General features: G+C 48.5%; 1 protein-coding gene across 19 annotated transcripts in view; it reads left to right on the forward strand.

The window, feature by feature from the left end:
• The first annotated feature begins 3382 nt into the window (after nucleotides 1-3382).
• The window catches only part of KHDRBS3 (KH RNA binding domain containing, signal transduction associated 3), a 201825-nt gene continuing 185928 nt past the window's right edge, over nucleotides 3383-19279 (forward strand). For 17 of the 19 annotated variants that reach the window (XM_060127355.1, XM_060127357.1, XM_060127354.1 and 14 more), the window contains exon 1: nucleotides 15775-15981. In XM_060127355.1, the coding sequence (XP_059983338.1) occupies nucleotides 15894-15981 (88 nt within the window). In that variant the 5' untranslated portion in view covers nucleotides 15775-15893. Of the gene's footprint in view, nucleotides 3541-6573; nucleotides 6593-15774; nucleotides 15982-19279 lie in introns of those variants that run through there. The other 2 variants (XM_060127369.1, XM_060127370.1) reach the window with 2 other exon arrangements.

The raw sequence follows: 19279 nt of genomic DNA on the forward strand, positions 1-19279 counted from the left end.
CCAGGGCATTTCTGTTCAATTTAAAACAAAGCCTTAGCTAGAAAGAATGAAACCACCGTGGTGAAATCTCAGAGAACAGTTAGTGGAAGAAGATGGTATTTGGGGATCTGAGACACACTCCAAAGATAACGAAAATACTCTGATGAGAACTCTGCCTATTTTAAGAATTTCACTGCAGTCAAGTACTAAAGAGAGAGAGAGAAAAAAGAGGGGTCAGATGCATTATGGGAAAAAGCACTTTGTATCAGAAAAATAATGGTGTTGTTATCCTTTCAACAGATCTTTAAATACAGTTTGTCCCTTTGCTTAATTAATTGCAGATTGCAGAGAACTTATTTTGTAACAAGACTTTGTTCTATGAACACTACCATCTAATGAAATATAGATTATTTCAGACTATTTTAGAAAATGTCTTCTGCATAAACAGTCTGATTACATAGATATCAGAACAAGCATGGGTTCCCTGGTTATATCTTTCCTTCCCCTAATTTCACCTTTGTGGATCTTCCTTCAGTTGTTTTGTGTCTGTACCTGTTAACACAAAGTTAGAGTTAAGTTGTGTAAGAAGAAAACAGTTTCCAGATATTATGAGAAAACATTTTTTAAAAGGAGGGTGGGAATAAACATAATCCCATAATGGAATTACTATGATTGTTTTATTGTCAGTGGTTCATAATAGGATCAGAAAAAAGGGAAATAGTCAAAGGGTGTCTATTTGAGTGGATTTAATTGAATAAGATCACTGACCGCTAGAGGTGGACAGATCTTAGAAATAACCAAGCCTTATGCTGTGTTTGTGAAGATGAATCAGTTAAGTAAGGGAGGACCGTGACTAGTGGAGAAAGCTCAGCTTTGGAAAGAGGAGGCCTGAGTTTTCCCTCATCTCTGTCCCTTGCCTTGTACAACAGTCTTAAACCCTTGGGTCTCTATCTCCCCAACTGTAAAACGAGGACGGGACAAAGTGCTCTCCTTCTAGCCTGTCACTTCCCTAACCACCTGATTTAAGTGGGTCACCTGCCATTCTTCATTCAGATAACTTATCACCATTTGTAATTTCCATATCGATGTGTGAGCTTATTTAATACGTGTCTTCCTCAGGGGACGAGCAGAGACCATAACTCGATGAGGATGCAGCCATCTCCCTGGTGCTCCCCAGTGCTCAGCATATGGTACCCAGTGATGTACTGAATGGATAAGCAAATGGACAATTGAAAAATGTTCTAATCATTATGGAGGTAGAGACTATAACCTGAATTTCCTGAATAGCTGTTAAAGGAAAAAGAAAAGCAAGCTGTTTTGGCTCACATAGAATCCAATGTTATTAAAATACATGTGGACTTTTTTTTTACATAATTAGCTTTCTAGACCTGATATGTAACAAACTATTAAGTAATTTAACACTCTTTTTTACACTCTTAGCTGCTAAGAACACAGAAACTTGATGCTTCTCATAAGTACAGGGAAAAATGCTCTGTATTTGAAGCCCTCCCCACCTCCACCTCCTTGAAAATTTTCTAGATAATACCTAGAGGAATTTTCTAGACAATACCTAGAGGAATTTTTTTTTCTAAATGCTGAAACTGGTTATCCATAAGCAGTATCTTTTCCTTTTGTATTTGAAGCTGCCACATCACAGAACAAATCAGCCTAGTACAAATCTGTTGGATATGAAATGTATGCAGATCGCTTAAGTAGCACACATTAAAAAGTGTTTTTTAACCGATTACATTGGAAAGGCTTGCCCCAGACGCATGGCTACAACAGTAATGGGTCATTTGTCTGTTTATCCAGCTCACGTGTACGGAGCAGGAAAACACGGCCCAGGTGGGAGAAGGATGAGTGTTTGGAGGAGGCCACTCTACAATGTGGAAGCCCCTCACTCTGGGAGCCCAGGGGAGGGACACCTCCCCAGAAAGGGCGTGCTATCCAGAGGACTTCTCGAGGATGAAAGCGAGGAGCCAGCGGAGGGAGGAGGGCTGGGAAACAGAAGTGATTCTTTAGAATATAGAACAAGGGCAGGAGGACGTGGCTGTCCCGGATCCCGGAGCACAAACATGAGACAGACAATCTGTCATGGGCTCACGGTCCAAGGGGATAGGGACAAGTAAATAGACAAGATGAATGCTTTGATGGGGGAGGTCAGAGCCTGGGATGGGCTCTGAAATGGGATGAGAAGTCATGGCCATATGTAGACTGAGGCTCACATCATCAGTTCTGTGGACCACGGAAGACTTACAATGGACCTCGCAGGACAAGATGTGAACACACAGAGTGAATAATTCTCAGGAGGGGGGCTTCACCATTTAGTTCAACACCTCCAGCAGCTTAGAAGCTAAATGACTTTTGGCCTCAATTTCTGTCTCTGTGAAATAGGAATGATAACACCCTTTGGTAGCTACTCCACCAAAACTAATTTCAACTGCTCCCCCACCTCAATCTGAAGAATCCCAACATTTTGGCCATCTCCTAACCTTCCTGCTCTGAAATGCATCCTGATTCTTATTCCAGAAAATATGGCCTCCTCTGGAAAAGTACTGTTTTAATTCCGAGATTATTCAGACATTACTTCTGGCTGTGAAGAATAGAGCAATTCACATATGCCAGAATCACGGGAATCATTTTTCTCTCCTCGTTCCCCCTCGCCTCTTATCCAACATCATATCCAGACTTGCCAACGTAGCAAATCCCCAGACCCGTGCAATGCACAAAAGGAGATGGAGGAGAACAAGAATGAAAAGGGAGGAAGGAAGGAAAGAGGCGAACCAATCGGGAGTAGGATATCTTGATAGGTGGAGGGAGCCTAAGGACACGGGAGAACACCCTTCCAGAAGGAGGTCTGTCGGGGGGCAGGGGCTTGGAAAACAGGCTGCGGATGCCTGGGCAACATATTGCTGGACACGCCGACCATCCTCAGGGCCCCTCTGCCCTGTAAAATGAGGGCAGAGAATAGAATCCCCTCTACCGAGACACCATGAGGGGTAGAGAGAGCGTTCACAAAAAAGGCCCGGGTTAGGGCAGGTGCTCCACTCATGTGATAGCTACTGTGATTGTTCTGGATCTGACCGAGTGGTGAGGTGGGAAGGACCCAGGGTTTGCTGGGCTTTGAAGCCTGGCTGACCAGTTGTGTGAATGACCCCAAGGAGGCAGCTTTAAATTTTGGAGCATGCGTAGCACCAGGCAGCAGATGCAATCCAGCGTTTACTAAATTGCCTCCGATGCGTAAGCTCCCAGCGTGGTGACTGACGTGAGTTCTTATTTAAAATCTACCACGCCGACTTTATCTCCTTCATTCCTATTACCTTCATCCTCTTTATTATTGACGTTGTAATTTTCATTTTGCAGATGAGAAGACTGAGCCTCAGGGAAGCCACGAGGCTCTCCTGAGGACACAGGGCTGGAGAGCCACAGAGAAGGTGCGTGAACCACATCTGGGCGTCTAGGAGGCCCGCACTGGTTCTGCCTCTGCTGACCCTCAAGGCTGATTCCTTACGTCCTAGCAGTTACCTCTTCAGAGGGGCCTTCCCCGGCCACTCCTCCTACGTAAGTCCCCTGCGTCATTCTTTGACACGGTGCCGGCTCTTCTCCCTTCAGGGAGCTGATCACAGTCTGCAATTCTGTGTTCCTCTGTTCACGTAATAATAAGATGAATCCATCATTTACTGAAGAAATATTATCCTGATACGATTCTAAGCACTTTTCTTATAGTATCTCATTATCTCTCACATTAGTCTTATGAAGCCAGCACTAAGCAATTGACATATGCTATTTTACCTTATTCCATAACAGTGCTGTAAAGGCGACATTAATATTTTCATTGTACAGGTAATGGAACTGGGATACGGGGACGTTAAGTAACTTACTCAAGGTCATAGAGCAGATAAGTAGCATGTCCGTCTCCTCCACTAAACTCTGTGCTTTATGAGGGCAGAGACCCTGTTCCAAAGCCTGAAGCAGACACATAATATACAGTCAGCAAACACGGAGTCAATAAAGAGATGAATACTAAGGAAAAAGAACATAGATGAGTTATTAAGTGGTGAGGAGGCATTTCCTCTCTGCTCAGAAATAGCTGCTTTGTCTCTGACCACACTGAGTCCAGGCACTGGTTTAGGTGCTATAGTCTGGGGAGTGGTGTGTAAGAGTGTGTGCGTGTGTGTGTGCATAATATTAGTTAATCAATCTCAGTATTTCTGTAAGGTAGGTATTTACAGTCAAGGAAACTGAGACTTAGAAAAGTTGTCAGCGGTCTTGACTCTTCAGAAATTAAAAGACTCTTTAATGATAAAAAGAAGGAAAAAAGAAGAAAATTTAAGTCACTTGCTACAGGCTACGACACATCAGGGAGTTGAAAAGCTGGGTTCCAAAGTCTATGTTCTTCCTACTGTGCCTCTGAGGCATCAGCCCTTCTTTCATTCAAAGTAGAACAACAGAGCCAGAGCCTTCTTCGGATTAGCACAGGCAAGAAGTATCATTGTGCATTGCTTAGTTAAAAAAAAAGACAAACCCTGCTGTACACTTGGTTTCAAATTTGTTAACACTTAATTAGCTGGTACCATCTGTGAAATTCAGTCTCCCAAACTAGTTCTCTCTCAGACTTTCTCATCGTTTATAGACTTAGAGATACAAAAGGTAGAAGGGGGACTTCCCTGGTGACGCAGTGGTTAAGAATCCGCCTGCCAATGCAGGGGACACGGGTTCGAGCCCTGGTCCCGGAAGATCCCACATGCCACGGAGCAACTAAGCCCATTCGCCACAACTACTGAGCCTGCGCTCTAGAGCCCACGAGCCACAACTGCTGAGCCCGCACGCCATAACTACTGAAGCCGGCGCACCTAGAGCTGGTGCTCTGCAACAAGAGAAGCCGTGGCAATGAGCAGCCTGCGCACGGCAACGAAGAGCAGCCCCCGCTCGCCGCAACTAGAGAAAGTTCGAAGCAGCAACGAAGACCCAGTGTAGCCAAAAAATAAATTAATTTTTAAAAAATCAACTGTTAAAAAAGAAAGGTAGAAGGAAAACTCTTCCATTGACTGAGTAACTATTGTGTAACTGAAGGAATATTCGATATAGGAATTAACATCCCCATTTTACAGATGAGAAAATGGAGGCTCAAAGAAAGATGAAATAACTTGACCAAGTCATACACACAAGGTAGTAAGGGAAGGAGTGAGAATTTCATTTCCTGTCTGCTAAATCTGTTGTTGGTGATCAGGAAGTATTGACAGAGCTTTGTTTTGTTCACAAGATGAAAAATCAAAGCATTCTCAGGCTATCGAATGCCAAAGAGTGATGTCAGTGACTTGTATCAATGAATGGACCTCTTGATTTTGCTGACTTAAGCATTTTCTATCTTTTCCCCTGAACAAACACAGTTTTGATTTGCTCTTAGCTCCCAAGGGAGAACAGTGTCTCAGACCAGTACTGATCACAAAGGAAATCAATTGGTCAAAATTTGTTTACAGAACTGAGATTATTCTATTTATTCAAGAAGCCTTTATAAAGCACATACTATGTACCTGGCTCTGTTCTAAGCACTTACAAATATTAACTAATTTCACCTTCATAACAATCCGAAGAGGTAGGCACTATTGTAATCCCCTTTCTACAAGTGAGGAAACTCAGGCACAGAGATGTCAAGTAACTAATTCAAAGTCACACAGCTAGAGAGGAGCTGGCTCTTTATATTATGGTCTTAACCACTATACTAAACAGCCCTGTACTTGAACTAGGCTTGGATATTTCTTGGGCAGAAGCAGGGAGCAGTGGCTTCTGTATTCATTTTCCTTTTCCTGAAGAACAGGGAGCCACCCCTCATGAAACCTGTCATATACTTTGTTCCTGGTCAGATGCTCTGTTGTATCTAGCCTAACAGGGTAAAGGAGGAAATTCCCACCCTCCCTTTGGAGGAGTCCAGGGAGGGCGCTGTCCATGCTCTCGGTGCTGATCATGTAGGAAGGCTGCGGAAGGGAGCTCAGTATGTATTAAGCGCACAACTGCATCTCAGTGCTTTACTTATAAAAGAGTGTTGATGGTAAGAGTCACATGTTGTTCTAATCACTTTTCATGTAATAGCTCATTTAATTCTCACAACAACCTTATACAGTGGGGACAATTTTCCTCTGCAGTGTGGATGAGAAATCTGAGATGCTAAAAGGTTAAGTAACTAGTCCAAGGGCACAGAGTTTTAAATAGCAGAGCTGGGATCTGAATCCAGTCATTCCATTTCCAGAACCTGCACTCTCACCCCACTGTGCTTCCACAGAGTAGTAAAGGCGTAGGAATCTTGTGTCGTTTCAGCTCATGTTCGTAACTAGCCAGTGAGACAGCTGTTTTTCCTCCTGTGATATGGATTAGAGAGCTTGGTTCAGAGTGGCCTGTTAGCTTGCACTAGGTCACTGGCTAGTGAGTGGGAGAGGCATGGTGTAAAATTCTGGGTAAGGGGCTCTAGACCTTTAACACCATGATGCCTCTCTGCCTCTGGACTCTCAACAGAAACCATGTGTTCACATAACCTGAACGTGGATACCAAACACCCCAAGCAGAAAAGAGAATTAACCAGAGCGCAAATCCAGCAAGTCAGTTCCAGATAGTTAAGGTGAGACCTTTTACTGTAGCACATTGCAAAGTAACTGGGTCCTTCTCCTTCTGCGCCTCTGGATCCATTCTCCACCCCTTTCAACACAGCTCTCTGCCGGGGGAGGCTGATATCTAGGGGATGCATCAGTTGGGCTTCCCCAGTCTCTGGCTTCAGTTTGGACTCAGTCGGTGAGGGGCACCTGCAGGACATGAGCGGGTAGAAGACTGAGGTCAAGGTGTGAAGTTCCCTGGCTCCTTCCGGGTCACATCACCGTTTGGCAGGGGTTCTGCTCTCTGTCTGCAGCTGTTGCTCCTACTGCAAGTCTCCTCCTACTTCTACAGCTCTTGCAGGTTCTGGGACCTGTCCTCTCTCTTGCCTCCCCAGGCGTAGGTTGGCAAGGTTACCCAGACTGCTTAACACCTCCTTCTCAGTTTCCCTTTGCCCTGCACATACCTTGTAAAGAGCCCCTTTATGAAGCTCTCTTTATGACTCCTTCAGAGAGCACTGTTTGTTTCTCGCCAGGCTTCTAACCAATATACAACATGACAGGGTGGACAAAAGGAAACACAAAACTCACTCTAGCATGATAAGAGAAAACTCAGAATAATAATTTATTGAGCACTTTCTATGTGGTAAGGGCTGAGCTAAGCATTTGGAATGCATTAGCTCATTTCATCCTCACAACTGGACTATTAAGTGGTCCTATTATTGCCCCCATTTTAGGATGAAAGGGAGGCTTAGGATGAAAGGGAGGCTTAGATTTTAAGTAACTCTCCAAGAACAAACAAGGTCATCACGTTGGTGACATTGAGGTTGGTAGTGTATCTTTTCCTGCTCAGCGATGAGCAGGGGTGTGGTGCGGAGTCCGGGGGATAGGAATTCAGCTTCCCAAGAAAGCCCTCCAAGCTGCAGCTGAGCCCACAGAAGCACCTTTAGTGTCCATGAGAAGGACCCTCAACAGGAACTACACTTGCTTTCCATAAAGTGACCCTCCCGGTTGCTTAAGGCACATTTCCTTCCAACACTCTCTTGAGCTGTAGCATCTGCCTCACCTGCACAAAGGAGTTGTTTTCTGCCCACGCCACCCCTCGTTCTGCCCACCCAGGGAAGCGGCCAGTCCTCCTGCCTTCCCTGCCCTGTCTATCCTGATTCCCTGGACCTTACCCAGCTGCATTCTAAGATGTGATGCAGCAAGGGTATTTCTGTTTTCTTTATTCAGCCAAAAAAAAAAAATACACAACTCTATTATTTTTTTTAAGGATTCTTTGTGAGTGCCCCTTGGAGTCTGGTGGCATGAGTAATAATAATTGCAGGTGCCACTTCGGGTAGAGGCTGTCAAGTGCCTACCAAATATCCATTGTCCCCTATTCCGTACTGAGGAACTCCACTTTTGTTGGAGGTGCCAATGTGCCCAGGTAAAACACTATGTTTACCAGCTCTGCCCTGTGCAGATAAGGGTGTCCGTGTGTGATACAGTTCTGGTTAATGACACTTAAGCAAAAGCCATTAGTTGGGGCTTCCAAGAAAACTCCTTAACAGCTGAGCAGACTCGACAGGTGATGGTCATTTTCCCTTTAGCTCCTTTGCTCCCCCCCTTTTCCCTGCCTGGAGTGAGGTCAGATGCCCAGGGTGTCATGGGGATAACCCATCCTGCCATCCTAAGGTGGGTGGAGCAGAAAGACTGAAGGAGCCTGGCTCACTGATGACATTTTGTAGCCATTGCACCAGCCCCGGGCAGCCTATTTTAGGCTTCACGTGGGGTGAGACCAGGACACATCTCTTTGGTTAAGCAGTTGACAGCTGCGTTTTCTATTCCATGCCCCTGAATCCCTTCCTCTGATCTGCACTGCCTGATACCATATCTACTAGTCACATGTGGCCAACAAGCACATGAATTAAGGCTAGCATTATGAAGAACCAGTGTTAATGTTATTTAATTTTAATTAATTGAATTTGAATTTTAAAATGCAAGCAGTGTTAAATGTTTTTCCATTAAACACAACTCTTCATTAAAATGTAGGACCACGTTTTACTTTAACTGCTGAGAATTCTTCTGGATTGAGATGTGCTGTAGGTGCAAATACACACATTTTCATAGTATAAAAATTTTTAATGTAAAATATCTCATTAATATTTTAAAAATTATTGATTACATGTTGAAATAGTATTCTGGATATGTATAGTTAAACCATCTTATTAAAATAAATTCCACCTGTCTCTTTTCGCTTTGCTAATGTGGCTGCTAGGAAATTTACAGTTATGCCTGTGGCTCATGTTATATTTCTGCTCTACGGCTATTCCATCCATTCTGTGCCCACTGAGTGCCAGCTCTCTGCTAAGCGCTTCACGTACATTTATCTCAAGGAGATCCTAAAGGAACTCTTTGTGACGAGAGGTATTCCCTTCATTTTACAAGTGGGGAAAGAGAGGCTGGAAGAGGCAGCTTTGCCCAGAGCACCCAGCGGACTAAGGGCAGGCCCAAGCCTCTGGTTGCTCAGCTGGTGGCTCCAACCATTACCTGCTCAGGGGTAACTTGCCAGGTCGAACTGGGCATGGATCACTGTGGTTTGTACATCTAAGTTGCTGCAGGTTGGCAGACCTGTTACCAGTGAGTGTGGCTAGGAAGACCAGGAGAAAATTGATTACCAGGATAAGATCTGACAGAGGAAGCTGGAACCTCCCCACATACCAGCTGCCATCTGAGGCTGGATCAAGTCCACCCAGATTGCCTGAGTACACCTGGCACCCTACTCCCCTCCCCTATCAAGAGCAAATAAGAGATTTTGAGGTGTTCCATATCACGCCGGTATAAACCCAGACAGGGTAGCAATGAGGGATGAGATTTGTGGGAAGGCTAGTGCCATGTTACACAGAACCCAAAGAAAAAAATCCAGAAGTCCGCAGATGGGATACTGACAAAAGTCCACATTTGTTTTGAGAAGAGATGTTTTCTCATGTAATTCAATGTACATGAGTATACAACTTCAACTTTATGTCCGTTTTTCTTCCACAGCTATTTTTTGATAAGATTGTCTCTCCATTTTTTTAGCTACAGAAAAACACAAACACAAGCTGGCATTTTTATATGAGACCAGGATGTGTTTACTTTTGCAGTGGACTCTAAAAATGTCATCACCCCCTTGGTAGCTGTTTGGACACTAAAGGTACCTTGACACTTCCAAAAATATTTTGTTTTGTGATCATTTTGCCGAACTCAGACATGTGCAGTTTTATTGCAAAGTATTCTGCTAATGTGGACGGAATTGTTTTGCGTGTATCTCTATGCATACTGAGAAGAAAGAGTGGGTTAGGAGATGGACATAGATCTTTTTACTACTGTGGCAGTAATGTTTTACATTTCAACAGCGCCTTTCAAATCATGGCATCTTATAAAGTACCAGAGGTCGTGATAACTTGATGCACTGTTGAAATATAGCAAGTGCTTTGGCAGTCCAGCATCACATATCACACTTTTGGTCCAGGAAGTAGAGGATAGAGGGCTGCTGTTGCATAGAGGAAAACAATAAAACACATTGTTGTGATGGTTATATCTGGGAATTTTTCAGAGCACTTTTTGGGGTTTTCTCTGCAAATCTTTATTGTTCTCATCAGATCTCAATAAAACAGGAAGAGAACAGCTGCTATTAGCGCACCTTTTAGAAGCTCAAAAATAGAGACAGAGAAAGATTTGGATTTTGAAAAGATTGCCAAGTCAGGCTGTGATGGGGTCAACTACATTGTCCCTGTCCCTTCTTCTCCCTGGCTCCTCTGTCCCCGCCTGACGGTGCCACAGGGCAGCCAACTGACCCTAGGCATGTCAATTCTTATTTTCCAGTACTATTTTCTTGAGTGTTTATCTTCGAAATAGAGAAAGGCTGAGCACAGAGAAACGTCCCTCCTTTAAGCCTTCCTTATTCTCTTGCTCTGTCTCCTATTCTATGTGTCTTCTGCTTTCTCTTTGTTCTTTTTGTTCTCTTCATCTTCTTTTTCTCCCTTTTCCCCTCTCCTTTCCCCCTTTTTTTTTTACCTCCTATCTTTTTCACTCTCTTTCACCTAAGATCATACTTCTCTGTCCCCTTTGCTGGGAACGAATTAAAATCCTATGTGAGGTTCCCTTTTGGTGGAGACCAGGTTCAACGCGGGGGTTGTCTATCTGGTTCAACACTAACTTTGGGGGGCATGTGCTTTCACACTTAGCCACTAGGGGGGGCCTGCGCAATATCTGTGGTTTTATTAGCTCATGCAAGAAAGTACCAGGATGGCTCCCTTCCTGCAGAAAGAAGAAAGTGGCTGGACTCTAGCTGCTAGAGGAACTGGATTTTCCATCCACCAACTAGCAAGAGAAGGAAACAGGCTTGTAGGGAACATGGATACAAAGACAGGATAGGAGTCTTCAGGTATGTGAGTGACTGGGCTGAAAGGTTTGATCCCATTCATCCTTAGACATGGCTGGAGGGTGTGTGTGTGTGTGTGTGTGTGTGTGTGTGTGTGTGTGTGTGTGTGTGTGTGTGTGTGTGTGTGTGTGTGTGTGTGTGTGTGTGTGTGTGTGTGTGTGTGTGTGTGTGTGTGTGTGTGTGTGTGTGTTAGTTGTATTTCTATATCTTGAATGCAGGAGGTTATGGAAAGTTGGTTGAATAAAGTAGGAGAGAGCCACCAACAGACTAGCCAGTCCTCGGTGAAGGCGTTCCTGATTTATGGATGGACTTTGAACTTTGCAAAGGCTCCCAACTTTGAAGAGTTTCTCTGTGCCCTACTCCACGTGTGCTAAGCCTTTTCAGTCATTCTCAAGGTTTGAAAATGCATTTCCTGCTGTAGCTGACGGGAGCCGGGATCACAGTGAACATTTGTGGTGCCTTTCTCCCTGACACATGAATGACTGATTTCTAGGTAAGGCTGTGCCATGTTCTGGTGCTTGTCTTACACGACAAACTCATTTATCTCTGGTCGCTGGGAAGCGGTGCTGTTGGGGGACTGCATTTCAGGAGAAGTGGACCTGAACGAGTGTTGAGTACTGGCTGTGAACTGACCGCCCGGCTGGGCACTGGGGCTGTGGAGGTGAGCAGGCTCTGAGGACAGCGTGGTGGCAAGAGCGGTCCACAGGTGCCCAGGAACTGATGTGTTAAGTGTGAACAGGAGCCCTTGACTGCTTAAATGCTGGTGGAGTGCAGAGGAGTGAGGCCCAAAACGCTTTAAACGCCATCAGTGCATATGACAAGCTTAATGCTTCAGTTGAAACCTCACAGAATCCTAGGAGGTTGGTATTTCCTCTCCCTGTGCTCAGAGACATCAAGTAGTTGGCTCAAGGTCACACAGCGAGTAAGCAGGAGAACCGGGGGCCAAATCGAGATCCCTCAGGCCAGTCAGATTTGGACACCATCACCCATGGCCCTGCCGGGTCTCGTGGTAACTGGGATAGGATTCACCTTTTTTAAACAAAAGGAATAGGAAGCTTGTAGTGTGAGCAGCAATTCAGTACAAACGTGACAGTGACCTCACAGACTCTCTTCACTTTTGTTATCCTCTGATGACATGGAGTTTCTTTGGCTGTGTCCGACCCGCTGCTGTTAGCGTCACAGAGGCCGGGGAGGTGTTGGCCATCTTTCTCCAGGGGTGGGCGTGGTGGTGGGGAGGGCGGCCGGCGGGACTCTAGCACTCGCTGCCATGTGGCGGCTGGCTGGAGATGGAGGGACTTGCTGTGGGAGCAGTGCAGTGCCTGAGATGGCCCAGTGTCACCTGGTGAGGTTGATTTGGGAAGTGCCCCTCTGTCTCTGACGCCGAGAGGTTGTCTGCTGACTTGTGGATGTGAGGAGAAAGGGCAGCTGGAGTTTCTTACTGCAGCTTTGGGCCTACGGTCCAGGGCAGACACAAACCTTGCAGATGGAGTAAGTGGCCCAGTGCCTCTGGCTTGAAGCGGCTTTGGAGAAGCCTGTTTTGTGCACGGCTAGTCCTTTGTACCCAGAGTGGTGCGTGCACCAAGCCTGCGCTCAGCGAGTCCTGGTGTGCGCCTGGAGAGATCTCTGTCTGGCCCGGCAGTCATTAGACCTGACTTGGAGCATTACCTATAGTTGCTTGAAGAAAATCCACGACCTTTCCCAAGACCTGATTTTCTCATCTTCAAAGGGATCAGAGGGTTAGTGCCTGCAGGATGGCCATCTCAGGAAGACCAGCAGAGTCTGGTCAGTAAGGTGTGGAGGTGCCCCACAGCCGACAGCTTGGCCAGGTTGGTGGCTGGGGATAATTTCATGAGCATCTCACAGAGACATTTGTCTCCCTTCTCCCTGGAGAGTCCCACGTGGATACTTGCGGTGCTGGGCACCTGCCCTCTTGGAAGGTTCTGTGAGAAGGAGGGGCCGGAGCAGAAGATTCAGTGCTTTGCTGTCAGCTTCCCAGTGTACAGCCCTCCTCCCCAGCTGCTGGCGAGACATGTCTGCCAACTATTTGGATGCGGGAGGGGTGGGGTGTCCCAGACTGCTACCTGGGAGGGCAGGACAGGGAGGGCAGGCAGAGGAGGCTTTGGAGTCCCATGGGCCTGGGATCCCTTGCTGACAGTGGTGGCACTTAAGCAAGGTATTAAACTGCTCTAAGCCTCGGTTTCCTCATTTGTAAGTGCTGATAAACAGTATCTTCCCTACAGGGTGTTGAGAGAACTGAAAGTAGTGGGTACAAAGCCCCTGGCCTCCCACCTAGCACATAGTAAATGCTTAATAAAAACAGCAACTACTCCAGGGCTGGACTGTCACTGGGGCAGAAGGCTGGAATGGAAAGGAGGGTCTTAGACAAAGTGGTGAGGGGAGCAGCTGAGCATCTGGTCCCCCTTACGGATCCCAGACTCTCTCCTTCTCCCTTCCTTCCTCAAAAAGTGGCTGCCAGGGAATCACACCCTAGAATGTAAATCCTGTGTTGTAAGGCATGGAAGCCAAAGGTCTGTGCATTCCACTCTAGTGTTAAAGGAGAAAACATTTCCCCTCAGATCCTTCCAACTGCCCTCCAGGACTGCCGGCATAAGTTGGGTTTTGGAGAGGTGGGCTCCGAAGCTCAGACAGGTTATTTGACTGAGGGTGCACAGTGGGTCCTGGAAGATCTGCGACTGCAGAGTGTCTGCCCAGCTACACTCTGGGCTCCTGGTCTGAAACAGAGACGTGTGGTCCCAGGTCCTTCATTCAGTCTGCTGGGGCGATGCAAGTGCCCCCAGGAGCTAAAGCTGGTTCAGAAAACCCAGAGAGCAGCCATGCATAGGGGAAAAACTCGACGAAGAACGACTAAGCACTTTCTATGTGCTGGAGACTGGGGATTTCATTGAGAGTTGATATGCTTAATCCTCACAATTCTCTTAGAAAATAGGTTCTATTATAATTTCCACTTTACAGATGAGGAAATCAAGAGGTGAAGTAACTTGCCCAAGATAACACAGCTAGTGAGCAGCTAAGCCATGATTCTAAATGCAGGCTGTCTGGGCCCAGAGGCCACACATTTAACTGTCGCACCTGACTGGCTCTTGCAAGTTTAGCCCAAAGAAAGACGTGAAGAAGATTCTTACCGGGAACTCTGAAATGGCACCGCACCTGGAACCAGGCCTGTCTAGGGGTGGAGCTTAAGAATGAGGGAAGTCCGGCTGGGACTTAGGGGCAGCTTAGAGGTCCTTGATTTCCACTCCCAGCATCTTTGGGGGTAGAGCTGCCTCTGTTTATATCAGGAGTACAGGAGGTTGCCTGGGGGGCTGGGAGGAAGATTCACTCCCGGAGGAGTGTCACTCCCGGAGGAGTGGCATGCCCATGGCTTATTCCTTCATCAGATATTTCTGGTGCCTCTCCATCTGTCCTAGTGCACTAAGCGCTGGGAACTTTCCCCATAAAACAAAACTCTAGCCCTGTCCCTGAGATGCTCGTGGTCTGATGGAAACAGAGTTACAGCTCTCTGTGAGCGAGGCTTGATCAGCGCTGGTGGGACACAGAACAGTAACCAGCTTTGCTGGGGGAAGTCCGGGAAGGCTGTCCAGGGACAGTGACATTGAGGTCAGGACTTGAAGGGGGGATTTGGTGAGGCAAAGGCAGGACAGATGCGGAGTCTTTGGCCTGCTGGGGGACACTGACTCTACACGGGAAATCTGAAAACGGCCTGATGGAGGATTTATCGGGGATGGGGGTCGGGGCGTGTATGGACGGAGGACATCAGTACCCACGTGTGTCCAGGGGACGGGCCTGGGGCGCAGCTCCCTCCTCCGCATCCGGGCACAGTAGGTTTCTACGCGAAGAGAATGACAACCCGGCGGCAAGTCGGGATTACAAGGCCGACCTGAAGGGCACGCGCTTTTATGTAATCGACGTCGGTACCGAGGGTCTTGGGGGTCGGCGCTGAGCGCGGGAGGCGCCGAGGGAGGACGGCGTGCCCACGTTATTTCCTAGCACATAGGAGGGGACAGCAACGCGAGATAAGTTAGGGAGCTTAAAGAGCAGGGCGGCTCGCCCCTTTGCCTTTCCCCAGAGCCCGCTGCGCCGAGCGCGGGCGCTGCTCGGCGTCCTCTCTCCCCGCCCAGCCCCTGACCCGACCCGGGGGCCGAGCGCGCAGCCCTCCTCCCGGAATCCCTCGCTGGGTGACCTTGGGCGAGCCGCTTCACCTCTCTGGGCCTCAGTTTCCCGGTCTTTGCGTCTGGCCACGCGGTAGCCGAGCCGTGGGGCTCCCCGCGCGTCCCGCGGGCCGTGGGAGAGCGCGGGGCGAGCGGGAGGCGCCGGGACGCCCCTCCCCGGCCCGTCCGCGCAGCCGGGAGCGGCCCCCCCTGGCGGCGCGCCGTGGCGGGCGGCGGGACGCGGGCGCAACGCGCAGGCGCGGCGGGCGGGGCCGCGGAAGGCGGGGCGGGGCGCTCGGCGGGGCAGCTCGGAGAACGCGGGGCGGCGCGCGGCGTGCGGGTGGCGGCTGAGCTCGGCGCTGGCGCTGGCGCCGGCTGGCGGGGTTCGCCCGGGACTGCCTCAGGCTCGCAGAGTGTGCCGCTGGCCCGGCAGGAGGGCCCGCCTGACCGCGCCGGCCCGTGGCGGGAGCTCGGGGACCGCGTCCGGGAGGCAGTGGCCGCCAGCGCGGGGCAGTCGGCGGCCACCCCCTGGGGACCGGAGCTGCGCGGCCGCTTCCCGCCTCGCGGCGCCGCCGTCGCCGCCGGCGCCGCCGCCGCCGCCGCCAGGCCGACCGCCCGGCTTGGCTCCGCCGCGCCCCGGCCGCGGCGTCCGGCCCGGGTTCCGCGCCGCTAGGGCGCGGGCGGGGTCGGGGGTTGCGTGGCCGGCGCTGCTCGCCCGCCTCGAGTCCGCGTCCCGGGCCCTGGCGGCCGGCGAGCATGGAGGAGAAGTACCTGCCGGAGCTGATGGCGGAGAAGGACTCCCTGGACCCCTCCTTCACGCACGCCCTGCGGCTGGTGAACCAAGGTAGGGGCGCGCGCCGGCCCGCGGCCGTTGGAGACCCGGGAGCGGCGGGCCAGGGGGCCGGGGACCGGGAGGGTCGGGACCGGCGGGCAAGGCGGGAGCGTGGGGCTGGCTGGCCGTCGCCCTTGGGGAGGGGACCCAGGTCGCAACCTGGGGGCGTTCGGGTAGGGACCTGGGAGCGTACCGGACACCTGGGGAGCGCCGAGGTGTGTGTGCACGTTGGGGAGACTCGGGAAGGAAGGAGGCTGAGGCGTTTGGCTAGGACTTGAAGGGAACCTTTGGGGCCTCGAGGTACCCAAGGGAAACTTACGAGTGGGGGACGGCGAACATCTGGGGGCTTCGTCAGGGCGGGGTTGAATGATCTCATTGGAGGGAGAGAGTGGGGCGGGGGACTCGGGGAACTAGTGCGTTTGGCTTGTCTGGAGGGAAGGAACTGGAGCAAGCTGGAGGGAAATGGAAGGATTTGAGGGGATCGAATGCAGAAGAGGTGAAGGAAGCAGGTGCTTGGATTGTTGGTGAAGTTTGAGGACCTTTGGAGGAGGTTTGGGGTCAGACCTCAAGCACTTTGGAGGAACAGGGCCAGTGGTCCCAGTGGCAGAGACCCGTCTCCTGTCGCATCCCCTCTTTGTCCCGGGTCCAGGCTCTAGCCGCCCTCCCTGGGGGTGGGCAGCTCATGCCAAGCCTTGCAGGCTGGCCCTCGAGGGCCATTAAGGGAGAAGAGGCCCACACCGGAGCCCGCTTCTTGGCTTGCCTGTCCTCTCTTTGGGAGGCTCTGGCTGGGCCGCCCTCCTTGGGGGCTGGCTGGGGATTCGGAACGCCGGCCGCGGAGCCTCTGCTGCCTGTGCCATCTTAGCACTACTCCGGCCAGCTCAGGGTGTGAGCAGCCCTGGGGAATGCAGGCCACGGGGTGCAGGGGGTACAGGAGGCGTGCGGGCCCAGGACAGTGTTCCCAGGCTTGTTCCTCCTCAGGCTTCCGGAGTAATCTTCTGGGATGGACGGTAAATTAAGCCTGCCTTCCCGGGACCAGCCCTTTATTCCTCCTGGATCTGGAATACGTGTCTCAGAGAAAGCTGGGTTTGGGAGCCGCTGGTCTGCTGTTTCTCTGGGTGATGGCAGAAGCATTATCTGGTCGGATCTGTTACCTTTTGCCTGAATCACTCACTGTGCCTTGACAGTCTGTGCTTCCTGACTTAGGCGGGTCTGCTGGTCTTAATGCTGGCCCTGGCTCTTTTATTGTTGGAAGTGAAAGATGAGGCAGACATATTCTGCTTGTGTATAGATATCTATATTTTAAAACAGCGACCTCCGGTATTTGCGTGTTGCAAGCAGTTCTTCCGAGTAGGGTGTGCGTGTTGTTGACTGAGGGTGGTGGTGGAGAGACTCACTGTCTCCAGGAATTTCAGCTTGATATTTAGTTTGTTGAACGGAGATTGGTTCACAGAGCTTCCCCATTTTATTTTAATTGTAGGCTTATTTTTATTTCTTTAACAACATGGGCTTGTGAAGAAGTAATGGGCACGCATTAAAGTAAGAGAATTTTAAGTTTTATCGCCGTGCTCTTCCGAACAGCCCTACAGTTGGGTTTGTACTCCTTGCTCTTTGTGATTTACTTATATCTTTTGTTGCCTGCTGGGCTGTCATCTCTTTGAAAGATATTTCTTTGTACATTGTGTGAGATCACTGGCGTTAGAAATATTCTGGATTGTAGAATGAGTGCACTTTTCTTAATAAAGAAGCTGAATCAGAGTTACGTTGTACTCAATTAAGGAAGCAGTTTAACAAAAGTGTAGTAAGTTATTTTATTTTAAAAGTCAGAATTATTTTTCTGTGCCAGGTTGCTGCAGTACATTCATTCTCATACATTCAAAATTCTTTTGGTTTCTGAGTTTATACCTGTGGTAACTGCCTCCAGTTATTTGAAACAGATCTTGGACAGTGTTGCCATTTAGTGTTTTTTTTAAGACCTTAAACCGGATTACCTTACTTTTCCATCAAAAATGTAGTTCTTGGAAGAAGTACGCTTCTCACACTGAACAGTTATGTGGAGGAAGAAAGAAATACTGCTCAGGTGCTCTTATTACTGTTAATTTAGATTATTTCAGACTAAAATGTTTCCCCCTTAAATCACAGGCTGGCGTCTGGAATGCAGAACCCTGTCATTTAAAATATTAATTACGCTCTGTTACGTAACTTCAGAATTACAAGTGCATTGCTAAAACAGTGTCTTAAATCTGGATTGGCTATTAGGAAATTGATTTTAAATCTGATGATCATCTTGTGAGTGGCTGTTGAGAGCATTTTTATTCTTTTTTACCTGTATTTTTGACTGTTTGCATCTAAAGGAGGCACCTGGTTTTTCAGATGTTATTCTGAATCTCGATACTGGAATCCAGATCCGGACACTAACTTGTTCAGTGCTGATGAGTCAGCAGTGCACACCTCTGTTTTATTATGGAGTGACATGTAATAGATAGACATGATGGTTAACATCTCCAAATGCTAACAGTACCTTTGTGTGCATAGTGTTCTAAAGTTTCTGAGGCTCTTTCAGGCACATGCTGTCTACTTGTGTTCTCACACTTGCACGCTGGTGAGGCAGCCTTTGATGTCTCCATTTTTCAGGGGAGGGAGCTGGGGACCTCAGCTATGGGAGCTCGTAGGTAACTGAGATAGGTTAATCTGAACTCAGGTGTTTGGTCTCATAAGGCCCTTGTTCTCCCTACTTATGCCTTCCTCAAAAGATGGCTCTGAAACACTTCACACATGCTAATTTACCTGCAGAAATCGATATAACTAATATGCTTGTTTCCTGTCGACTCCTGTCGGCTTCCTGTTGATTTTGTTAAAAAGTTTGTTTCTGTGCTTGTCTAGTGATCTTCTTTGAAGAAACAAACATTCACGGTAGATTTATCCTACAGGATTTTAGTGCTCAGGTCAAGGGGCATTTTTGAATTAAAGCTCTCTGGAGACCAATATATGATTTCAGTAATCAACACACTATGATAATGAAACAGTTGATAAATGAGGTTTGGTCATTCTTTAAAAAAATTCAGCATTTGTAAACTTCCTAGCTGAATTACTTTTTTTCCTAATAATGCTTAAGTAAGAACTTGAGCTGGGATCACATCAAGATGTGTGGTTCTCTGCTAACATAGGCTGGCTTTTACACTTTCCAGGCTTGTGTTTCGTAGTGGACATTAGTTCCTGACTTTTATTTCTGTTTTCTCAGGATAACTGATTTTCCTTCCCCCCACCCCTCGAATATCGAATGCTTTTGTTTCTTTGCCAATAGTAATGGGTA

Source organism: Lagenorhynchus albirostris, chromosome 17 (assembly GCF_949774975.1).
Source record: "Lagenorhynchus albirostris chromosome 17, mLagAlb1.1, whole genome shotgun sequence".
Classification (NCBI taxonomy): domain Eukaryota; kingdom Metazoa; phylum Chordata; class Mammalia; order Artiodactyla; family Delphinidae; genus Lagenorhynchus; species Lagenorhynchus albirostris.